The following is a 12,232-nucleotide window of genomic DNA, read 5'->3' as shown; positions in this document are numbered from 1 at the left end:
CTATCTGTTCACGGGAATGTACAACCCAAACAGAGTATTTGTTATGCATGAGTAAGAAATGAGAAGTCCATTATCTTAATAAACCAGATGATTTGACAGCACTTCTGGGAAACAGAAAGATATGTGCAATATATTGCAGTAATAGCTCTACACTACCTACAGTATAATGCACTCCAAGACACTCTAGATGTACTATTTGTCTTTGACTTTACACTGCTCGTAGAATAACCGCATTCAGTGGCATGGTAAAAACCAATTCTCTGTCACAGGCAGGTAAAGGAGAATTTTGACCATCTCACCTGTCTTTTGTGGCCGTTTCCGTGACAGCTGTGACAACAGCAGCGGTGTTCTGGTGCTCCTCTGAGTGCTGGGTCACGTTGTTCAGGGGTTTGGATGTTTTTGTTGTTCCGATGTCAGTGATGGCCAGCTTATCAATAACCATGCAGTCTGCATCACTGTGTGGGGAGAATTCAAGTTCATGTTAAATTGTCAATTAACAGGGCTTAAATTCCAATGGAGAAAAAAATATTCCTCCTCCTCTCCTAGCACAGGCCACAAAAATCCCATAAAGAAATAAGAACCGAAAATAAACTGGAATTAAAAAACAGTGTATGCATCCTGGAGGCTATGTTTCCTAAAAATCAACAAAACACCAAATACGCACAAGAACCGACAGCTCCTCAAGAAAGGCATTCTGATTTCCTGCAGCAAAATCCAGCCTAAGACTTCCCCATGTATCCCCATTCCCTGCAAACCAGACATTTTACCACTCTCTGCCACTACGTCTGCTGGTGCGCTCTCCTATGGACAAACACAGAAAAGAAGCAGCAGAAGGATGCAAACGTGAAGTACACTTGGCCAAGACTTTGCAAGTTTAGAGTGTCCAGAAAGTCAAGTTTACCACTGGGAGCAACAAACCAAAAGCAGACTGCTTGCCTTGCTGGTAACTGGCGACTGTCAGTACCAGTACACAGGACAACAGGACAGCCCCGGGCTGAAGGGACCTCAGGAGATCCTCTGGTTCAGCCTTTCACAGGAAAGGCAGCCTAGAGGAGTTCACCTCTCCGGGAATTGCCCTCCGTTACCCAACACCGCACAGCAGATTTCCAAGTCTGCTGCTCCTTAAACTGCTGGTTTTGGCAAAGTGCATTTCTGACCTAATACAGGCACCTACGTGGCTCGGCTCTACAGATTTTTCCCAAGTGGCACCTGATACTTCTGTGTGCACCTAGAAAAGACTTAAATTTAAGTACAGAACCTAAAATCCTGAGGAAGAAAAAAAAAGTTGATTGGATGTTCATGAGTGGTATCTTCAGAAGCCAAACAGAGCTAAACTAACTCGCCTTCAGTAATACATCAGACAACAGATTCCCATGCCTGAGGGATAACATTATCAATGATGTCTCCCTACAACAAAGTAGAAACTCAAATCCTGAAAAAGGAAAAAAACCTGCTAGCACAAAACCTCCAAATCTTCTACATTTGTTTTAAAAGACCCATATTTCTAACCAGAGAAGTGATTTCTGTGAACATCCCTATTTTTTGCCTTCTAAGGCAGAGAACAAGCTTGTATTTGAATGACCTTCCTCACAGTTTTAACCCAGTCCCAGTTTCAAGAATGGTTTCTTCTCCTTCTTTCAGACAGCAAGCCTACAAAAATGGAAGGAAAGCTCAGTAGATGACTGAGCTGGAATCCTGTCACCAGCTGCCAGGGGAGTTTATAATGCATACATATGATCACAGTCTGGTAATTAAAGACATGTGATAGAGATTTTGAGATCAAGGTTCTATTTCTGTAGCTACTTTTCTGTGTGCTCTTGAAAAAAATACATTAAAAATGGGGAATAATGAGATCAAAACATTTACCTTCCTAAAGGGCTAACATGCTCGTAAAAAGAAATACTGTAAGTGCAAAAATATACCTTAGAGAAACTGCAGGGGATAGATGAGACAGCAGAGAATTGAACTAAGTTGCCAGAAATGTCATTAGAAAATGACTTCCCCCACAAGAAACTGGAGCTCATGAGATTTAAATTGCTCAAAGATAAACTTCTTAAATTCAATCACTAAAATTTCCATGACACAAGGATTCCAATGTTATGAAATCCTGAGGTCATCTGACCACTAAGGGGGCATGGAAATTTATCTCTCTTCAACAGGCTCACGGAAGAGCGAAGCCGGACATGCAAACCTCTGCAGAAGGACACTTACAGGCCAAACTAGCAGGGTAAAACAAAACAAAGAGTTTGCGTGGAACACAGAATACTCTGACCCAGGCAAGATGGTTCATAACAGTATCTAATTCTAGCCTAGAATAAACTCTAGTACCTGTAAATATTTTGGATTAGTATTCCTCTGGTCAGCTTATTTTTAGCAGCTAGCTGTGTCCCTTGAATGCCAGCCTGGAATGACCTTGCTGCCAGTGCAGTCGATCAAATGGTCTACCTCCATGTCACCCAACAGCCTGGTTACATGCTCCAAACCCTGACCGGGCTGAGGGCAGGGACAGAGAGCATGTCACCTGCAAAGAATATAACTGTTCTCTCATGAGGTTGGCTAAGGCAGGCTAAAGAAGAAGAGTTATCAGCAACAACGTCTGCATCTACTGCAGACTCTTCTTAGTTAAGCTCTGCAAATGGATCTCTAATACTTCCCATTCCAGAAAGAATTAGGAATTTTTAAGCTCCAATTCAAAGCCACTTGTACAAATTTTCCAACAGCAAGTGTAAGTCTGTCCAGAACTGTCTCTTTTTTCACAATGGACAAGCACTCAGCACAACTTGTGAATGCCACCTACGGCCACACCCACTGGGCTTTCCAACACGAGAGCTGGGACAATTTTCCTTTATGTTCACGAAGTTCAACATCACAGCCAAATTCTGCAACTTAACCACCAAGTTTGCAAATACTGCTCTGGAGGTCACTTGTAGCAGAGACTCCTCTCTTTCTACAAGCACTGCAATGCTTTCTGAGATATCTAACCACCCCCGGTGCACAAGCTGAACGTCCAAACTCTTCAGTCTTAGAAGACTAGAAGATAGGACCTGCATTATTAGGCCCAGCCATCTTCACCCGTAGAAGGTTCGAACATAGTTTGCATGAAGTAAGTTGGAGATGTCTCCTCCTAAGCACTGGCTGGTTGGTTTGGGACTCCTCACCTGGGTGCCTGGTGAATATCGGGCTTAACAGACCTGATCAAGCTTGCTTCACCACAGGTACAACACAGCCGAGCTCAAAGCATCCTGAACAGGACAGTCTCTACTTGACCTTCATGCAACAGGGCTTGTGCAGGAGAACTTTAAGAAGTTCTGGGGGTCTAAAGAAACTTTATGGCAGCGGTGGACTATTGCCTTGTGTCTTGCAAAGTGAAGAAAGTGGGCAATTAATCAGCTGGGAATCTCCGGGAGGTATAAATACCTGTGTGCTATTACAGTCACCAGCAAGGAATACCTCCTGCCAGAGCCAACTTCAGAACATGGAATTTGGTGAGTTTTGGCCATAGTCACTTGAGGGTGATGAACTGAGGAATACCCTCCAATGGCACATTTCCCAGACTGCTTTGAAGCATGGCAGGGGATCATAAAGATGATGAAAGGGAAACAAGTCAGTCATTCTTGTTTACTCTTCCTGATGTGTTACCTGATGTATTTCATATCTTAAACATCACCTATGGTTTGCCTTTTAAGGCAGCAAGTTCCTTGAGGCAGGTACAATCACATCTCCTCTGGGTGATGCGTACTGCCAAGCACTCAGATTTCACTTAGAATAATTATGTGATAAATTACAATAATAATTTTAAGCTAAGAAGTATTTAAAATACTACTTCTTCTAAAAGCTGTTATTTTACGTTAACTGATGTGTACATGTACTAGAAAAGGAAGGTTACCGAAACACTTCTCGTCAAAGTCACTGGTGTCTGTGCAAAATATACGCACACACATACGTACATGTATACCACCTTGCAACTGGGAAACATGAACAGGTTTTCTGTTTACACCAACCATCAGGAGAGAAGGTAGACAGTATTACATCTGGTTTCAAGAAGGCTTCCAGTGACCTTTCCCAAATGCACACACATTGCTTTAGACAAGGGACTTCAGAAAATGAACTCTGGCTTCTAGCTGCCTCTGGGGAAGGTTCCATGTTCTGCTGGAAGCCCAACAAAGATGAGCCTACACAGGGTGTAGGACTTGCTCATCCTGCACCTATGTGAATGCTTTGCAGAGATTTGCTTTTCACGTGCTAATGAAAACTCGCAGCTCCCTCAAGTAGCGAGTTCAACTCCATCAACTTCTTAGGGAAAAATCTGTCATAAAGACAGCATGGAGTTCTCAGCTTTTATTACGTGTAATATAATACATGAAAACAAGAAATATTGTATATCCTCATTCCAGACCTTAGGTGCTACAAAATGGTTGTTCATTCTTTTTTGCCCTAATGCCCAAATCTTGAAAATGCAAAGTTTCCTCAAGCTAACAATACAACTGTTTTCCTTGAAGTGCAATTTCTTCTTAGAAAAGCAGGGTTCAACAAAGTTCATACTTCATAACCACTGAAGCTGTCATAAAACCATTCTATATCAAAACTGATACCCAGTTAAAATAAAGTGATATAGTGTTCTATTTATGAAGATGAAACTGTCAGGAGCTCACTTAACTTCTGATAACAATTCAGTTCTTCCTGTAGATTTCCACCAGCTTTATAGAGAAAATACTTGGGTATCGCAATTTTTTTGAACACCTCTCTTGCTCAGTTTCACTGTGCAAACTTCTTTTTAACACCCATTTTGACAGCACGACTGCAAAACACATCACACTCTCACCCTGTCTTTCCACTGGTCTATTTACTGAGAGCCTCTCAGATCCAGCAAGACAAATTAAGCTATAACAGGTTTGCTGGTGGTTCAAATAAGCCAAGCTGACTCTGAATTGGAGTGCCAGATGGAAATCCACATGCTACAGCACCTAAAGCAGCTCTTCCCGACGCTAAGTGCAATACTGATCTACATCTCATTGCCAAAGGCTCTATAAAGAATTCATGCTGTAGTCCCAAATGATCGAAGAGCTTTAGGTATTTTGGGAAAGAAGGATTTGATACTGAATGAAACAGCCTTAGAGTTCAATTCTACCCACCTCTGAAGCTCACTACTGTGGCTCCTGGGATACACTTTAGATATCCTCTAGTCTCTTTGGTAAACAATTAGTATCATAGACAACAAAACACCGTGAAGACACACTAGGAAAAACAGTTGTACTATAAACAAAGAAGCAAGACATGTATAAAAAGTGTACCTAAACACAAGTCTCATGCTGAGCCCACAAGCAAGTCCTTAAAAACCAGGCTCTGCAACAACCAACCACAAGACAAAGTATGAGATGCAAGGGCAGCCATGCTACACATGCACTTCTCAACACACTCCCAAAGTATTTCTTGGCTGTTAATTAGACAAAGCCACACAGCATGAGAGGTCTGGCTTCCAAATTTACATGCAATCTTCATTAAAAAGGCCAACACTTATGTCAGCTTTGAAGGTCCCGTCTATGCCAATTACTGCACTAAGCATTCACCTTTGATTGGAAAAGTTTTCTGGTGAAATGGGACCTCAGATTAGTCACTTTTATGTTTCTTTCTGAATAAATGTACACTGATACGCGGCCAAATTTTACAAAAAATGGTGGCATCATGCTCTATGCCCCATTTCCCACAGCATGCTCGTTTCCCTTCAGCATCTGTCCAAAGCATTCCAGCAACTCTTCGCAGTTGGGCAGCAAAAGGAGATAGAAGCAAGACGACCGTCTCTCACGCTGATGCTTCATGCTTGTCACATGCAATGGTGAACCCGAACGTCATGCAAGATGAACAGTCAGCAGGCACAGAAAAGAAACATGTATCCCAAAAACGGGAGAGCTCAAAACATCCACTGTGACAACGTCACTCCATTCAGCTTGGGAAACTGGAGGATTATTTTCTCTGCCACGTGTAAGCGGGCGCTGCACCAAAACTCCTTGCTCAGTGACAGCCAATGCCAAAGGCCACCCTGCACAAGCGCCCGGCCCGGACCCCCGCGGGGTACGGAGCCCCCAGCCCCCATGCCCAGAGCAACAGGAGGAACCACTGCCAGCTGCTATTTCTGAGCTATTTCAGCAATTTAGGGTTGTCACTGCTGTCAGAACAAAAGTTAAGTACTTTCACCCCAGAACTGTGTATGATCAGAAACAAGGGGAGACTTTTACAGTGATTTTACAGAAACTGTAATGCAGAAACTGAAGAAATTTCTGCAAAATGCAGAAATTGCTAGTGTTTTCTCATTTTCACCTCAGTTCTAAGGAAACCGCTGCAGCACCTACAGTGTCTGCCTCCAAAGCTGAAGAATGCACTAAATGAGAGTTGGTATCATACAGACACAGAAGAAATATATTTGTTTTTAACAGGCAGCAACCACTATTTTCAGATGGATTCCAGTCTCCCCTCTAAACTTTCTTTTTCAGTTGCTTATCCAAGCTAGTTGGGTGAGGAGGCACTAGGGAAAAGGGACAGTAAACATATCCAACCATTAAAAAAAAAAAGAAAAAAGAAAAGATTAGATGGGAAAAAAGCATTTTAGGTAAAGTTAAAGGGGAAGAGAAATTAAAAGTTGCAAACATCCCAAGCCCACTATCACCATACACAGCAAAGCTGGATTTTTTTTTTTTAGCTGGATTTTTTTTAGCCAGATTTTTTAAGTGTAGCTCATCTTTTTAAGAGCTCCTTAGAAACCTTATTTGAACAACTCAGCAGCAAAATACTTCAGATAAGCTTTTGCATTTCTTCTTTCTGATTTTCAAAAGCTGGGTTAATATCATACCATTAAAAATTAAGCACACAGACACAGAAATGCAAGTCATTTCCCACAAGAAGTACTGCTCACATTGCATACACTTTTGCATCCATTATTCTGCTTTCCCCATTAAATGCAAGTCTCATGACTGTTCTGCTACACATAGATCGATAGACACGAGCAATACGGAGCTGCCCGGGTTAACACTGCTGCAGAGCCCTCACATTTCACCTATCTCATTCATCGATTGCTCCTACAACTTCAGCAAAGCCTTGCAGAAATTTCCGAGACCTTCACAGCTTGCGCTTGCTCTGAACAGCTTCGAGAATGCTTAGCCAAATACTGGCATGGACTACACCTCTCAGATCACTCATTAACAGTTGGAATATTACTACATTTTTCTGGCAAAACGTACAGTCTGATAGCACGTAGTGTGAGATAAATGCAATACGTACTTGCCTACTTATGAAAGAGGCAGAAAACTTTCAAAAGTTTGTTAAAATGACATTGTTAATTATTAAAATAGTAAGTTAAATAAGTACGTGTTGTAATTACAACTATTTCAAAATACCATGCAGCTTACAATTTTGAAAGCCTTTAGTCTCTGGAGACTGCAGGCACATGCTGAGCTGCATTTTCTGAACCTCCTGCTGAGAGAAGTCAAGATGGTATTTCTCTTCATCAGGTAACTGTGCTTTCTACAACTGAAAGTTTACATGTTTGCTGTAACATACTCCTCTTCAAATTAAACAGTTATGAGACATGCTTATTACAGTGAATTTCTCTTTTTGTCTCTGATCTCATCCAGAAATTACAGCAAAGTCTTGCTAGCTTGCACAGTGACTGGGAAAATTAATTTCAATGGATGAATTCTAGAAAATAATCAGTAAAAAAACCACAATTTAAAATGGAAAGAAAACATTGGGGAAAAAAAAAGTATTTGGTAACAAAAAAAGAAAAAAAAAAGCCTTTGGAAAATACATCAACCATTATTTTATGGCGTATTACAACATGCAAGTAAAATATTTGTTAGTGCTGTTGTGAGAAAGAGTCAAAAAGACTTGACCACTACCCCACCTAACATAGGCAGCACCTCTAGCAGTGTGTGCATTAGCAAACAGCAGTCAGCAAGGCTTCCCTATAGTCATCCTGACTAGAGCATGAACTTTCCCTTTAAAATAATAAAAAAAATCCTATTTGCAGAAAGAGCTCACAAACAGGTGGAATGGCAGAAGCTCAAGGACACGATGCATGAAACTACTAAACACTCTATTTGCTTTTTAATGGTTCATCAATGGCTATGTTGACTGTGTGCATACTTTCACAAAGGACTATACACAACCTCAAATTCAGGTTTTCGAAATATAATTTCTAGGATCTGTTTTAACTGATTGTGAAAAGATGAGCTTTCCCAGTCCAATGGTCCAACAGCTCTTTTTTCCAGCCCAGTATGAAGTAACTAATGGGAGAAACTACTTGTCAGGTGGATGTTTGGAACCCTGAGAAGGTCACCGTCATACATACCCTCTGACTGCAGGTCTAAATACTCTGAGCAATACCCACAGCAAGAGAGAAAGGCAGCAAGAGAGGCAGAAATAGAAAGAAAGCAAAAAAAGGAAGAAAAAGAAAACAGTAAAGATTGCTGAAAAAACAGACAAAAGAATTAACTTTGCAATTGTATCCTCAAGTGGTGCTCCTGCCAGGAGAATATGCAGGAACATTGAAAAGCTATTTCAAAGAGTATAATCACTGAACACATAATTTTCCACATAAAATTCAGATCAATATACAAAAAAAGCAGAAGATTGGATACACTGTAAAAAGCATCTTTCTCAAGACTAACACACACTTTCTGAAGTTATCAAAGAGTGAGATTTAGCAATACTGGAAGCTCTTTAGTCAGAGAACTTCTGCAAAACTACTTATTTTTTCACAAGAAACCACTATATAGAAGTAGATATGGGAAAGGAAGTTAGCTAAATACATTTAAAGTAGAGAAATTAGCTAAATACATCTGAAACACCTTCTTTTGTATCATGTTTAAGGTAGCCAATATTCTCAGTCAGAGTTTAAGCAGAACTGCCATGAGGGACATTCTACCAAGCCTTGCAAAAGACAAATCATTAGCCTTCCAGAGTTTAAATTTTGGGGCAGTACAGGCAGGCAGAGAAGCAATAGCAGTTGAGAAGATGATCATGGAGGGTATTTAGAGGCATGTACTGTAACATCTGGAGGCATGTACTGTAAGATCTGGAGCCTTCATGACCCTAGTGATTGTAGAATCCACAGAGTCCTTCTGTAGCTCCAAGGAGTATTAAAGATCCCCACTGTAGACTTCAGTATTGCAGGGAGGGGAAAAAAGGAGAAGACCTGTTTCTACAGAAATAGGAATGCAGTTTGGTAAAAGTTTAGCACTTTTGGGGAAGTGCTTGTGGAAAGTCATCAAGAACCACATACTCAACCCAAAATACTCAAACTTTCAGCATTTTTCATTTCCTTGGCATCATTAAGGAACATGGTAAGAAATGAATATATTCACTACAGGCCATTTGAGTTTAACTGCATCTGTTCCAACAGAAGGCAGACTGGTTTGGGAGAGCTGGGGATACCAGGAAGTTTCCATTATTGTCACTGGTCAAGATGGCTTGAAACAGATCTGGAACAGCTGAAATCACAATTTATGTCACAGGCTTCTGTCTTCCCACAGCTTCTATTTTGATTTTTGGCTGTGGTTATAGCTGTGGAAAGCTACAGCCACCTTTAAAGTGGAGACTGTGGTTATTCAAGTATTTATTTTCTTTGCCAAAATGGAATTCATTTTGTAGAACTACAGTCATGCAAAACCAAGCAGGTTCTGGAAGCCTTGTCCTTATTGAAAGTGCTCGAGTTATATACACTTATTTAGAGAGAAAAACATGTTCAAAATTACACTGCCTGAAACACCAGTATAGCCTACAACATCTAACCAGCCAAATCAGAAAAGAAATTTTAAAAAAATCCTACCTGCTAGGAAATAAATGGAAGACCTAAGAACATGCCAAATAAGATTTACACTGCTACTGTGAATCCAGACAGTCACGTGTAATACTACTCTACTTACACCATGCATTCAGAGAGGAAAAACATCTGGAGCACAGAGTTTGTTTTAGATACACATGCCAATGGATTTAATTAGATATAATTCAAGTACACTGAAAACGGAGATGCTGCTTTTAGCACAGCAGGCAGTAGTCTTATTTTCCTCATCTTTCATTTTTCATGAAGCCAGTCTGCTTGGCCATGCCGTCCCTATGCATACAAACTAACACCATTTATCAAAACAGCTCTTCAGATGCAATCACTGCAAGCAAAGAAATCTCAGGGATCTTTCTTATTTCAAGTATGAAGAGTAAAGGCCATGTGAGGTGGACATAAAAAATAAAACTCAGTCATGTTATTAAAAACTCAATTCAGAGTTGCCTAACCAAACGTACCTTTGGTTAACTGCCTCCCATATTTTTACTTAGTCCTGTAATCCCACTTGTTTTCTGAGCCACTGCTTTTTAACTCCTAGTAGCTATTTGCTGGAGTTTGTACACATGCCAAGCAGCTCACGTTTACTATCCAAAAAAGTCACATAACCACAACATTATAAAAAGTAAATGCCTGTTCCTGAGTCAGATGCACAAAATACAGTGACTCCAACTAGTTAAATCATACCCTACATACTTGTAAGGAATATGAGGAAAAAAACCAAATATCTTAAAATTCGGTAATATTTCTGGATGCACCAAAGTGAACTAGATGCTTACTGTTTTGAAAATTAACTTCCCCCCCTCAAATGATTAATGTAGGCTAGATTCGAGCACATGCAATTCCAACCAAACTCCTGCCCAAAAGCTAACAAATCTCAGGATCTGCTATATCTTCTTCTGGTATTTTGCATTTTTTATCATTTATTGCCTATAATGTACTACTTTGACAATGAGGGGAAAACGATAGCTTGAGTCATTTAAATCTTCCCCCCTGCAAGACTACACACTGATGCCATGTCAGACCTCGCACCTGCCATCAGTGAGGCTTTGCTCACTCTTCTGCGCGATCTGACCTGGCACCCCTGCATGAGCCCAGGCCCAGATCTCTTGTGCAACCAGGCAGACAAACGGGTGATGCTTCTGTGACATGGCTCAGTGACTAAAATGAGCCACACACGTTTCTTAAAATAAACCCATTATAAACACTTTCTTAGAACAAAACCCCTGTGACAAGAAAGCTGTAAAACATTCTCCTCACACAGGACATTTGGAACCATGGTGTCTAAAAGGGAAAAGTAATATATTAACCCCTAGCAACACAAGGGGTAAAACCAGGGCAGAGCAAGACCCCAGCCCAAGGAGATTCCTTTCGCACCTGGTGAAAACAGCCTTCTCATTTTTAGCATCCATAGTCAGCTTGATGGTTTCCTGGCCTGAGCCTGTGCTGATGGTTTCTGTGACGATATCAGCTTTATCCTCCTCCTCGTCGCTGTCAGAGCCTCCAGAGGAGCTGCTGTCAGAGGCCACCAGCGGTGCTTTCCTCGTGACGCACACGTTCCAAACACAGGGAGAGGCAGCGCTGACTGAGAAAAGTAAATAATTCACATTGCAAAATTAACAAAACCACAGGAACAACTCCCCAGGTACAATCCCGAATAAGTAGGGTGGTGTAAAATGGAGTGTTTACAATTATTGCAAATTTTGAGATGACGGTTTCTGTGCAGATCCCACAGCATGCAATATTATTTTTGCAAGTGAGAAAAAAACCCAACCCCACAAATCAGTGTTCTCCACCTGCCACCTCACGTCTGTGTTTAAACACGTAACAGAGGAGACTATTTTCTTCACTTGTGGAACAGTGATAACTCTGAACAGAGGATTAAGGCAGTCCCTGGGGTCTTTGCTAACTTAACTTAGCTCTGAGAACTTGTTGTGGTATAATTTAAGCAGCTATACTTTTTGAAGTGTTCATTGGTTTCCATTCCACATACAAGCCTAGCAAGAAAAGCCTCTCACGAAAGTGGCATAGAAGTGTTGTAGTCTCAGAGAGTGGTTTTCTTTCTGAAGTTGGTACCTGCTCACACTGCTTGATGTAATGCACAGTGCCTGACTGAAGATCACTACCCAGGTAGGCTTAAACAATGTGCAATACATAAAGCAGTCATCATAGCCAGTCTGAGCTCTACTGAACTGAACCTCTAGCTCTGCTGGGAGAGCATACCAGAAAATGCATGTGGCAGAAAAAGATACTGTGCTCTCCCTTCCAGTATTAGCCACCTTTCAGTGGTTACTACAGACAAAAGTTTAATTTAGTTCCATCAAAGTGCTTTGTTAAATTTTATTTTTCTTTGCTCAGAAAGGAGGGAGAGAAATCAGACTGAGGCTAACCAACTAGCTCAGC

General features: G+C 41.0%; 1 protein-coding gene across 4 annotated transcripts in view; it reads right to left on the bottom strand.

The window, feature by feature from the left end:
- PPP6R2 (protein phosphatase 6, regulatory subunit 2) overlaps positions 1-12,232 on the bottom strand; it is an 88,813-nt gene that overhangs the window by 12,929 nt on the left and 63,652 nt on the right. For all 4 annotated transcript variants that reach the window (XM_010566037.1, XM_010566038.1, XM_010566035.1 and 1 more), the window contains 2 exons: positions 11,207-11,414; positions 300-455 (listed from right to left, as the gene is read on the bottom strand). In XM_010566037.1, the coding sequence (XP_010564339.1) occupies positions 300-455; positions 11,207-11,414 (364 nt within the window). The remainder of the gene's footprint in view (positions 1-299; positions 456-11,206; positions 11,415-12,232) is intronic.

The sequence above is a fragment of the Haliaeetus leucocephalus genome, unplaced genomic scaffold, assembly GCF_000737465.1.
Source record: "Haliaeetus leucocephalus isolate CR32 unplaced genomic scaffold, Haliaeetus_leucocephalus-4.0 Scaffold202, whole genome shotgun sequence".
Classification (NCBI taxonomy): Eukaryota; Metazoa; Chordata; class Aves; order Accipitriformes; family Accipitridae; genus Haliaeetus; species Haliaeetus leucocephalus.
Note: the sequence above shows the minus strand (reverse complement) of the source record. Positions and strands in the feature narration are given on the sequence as shown.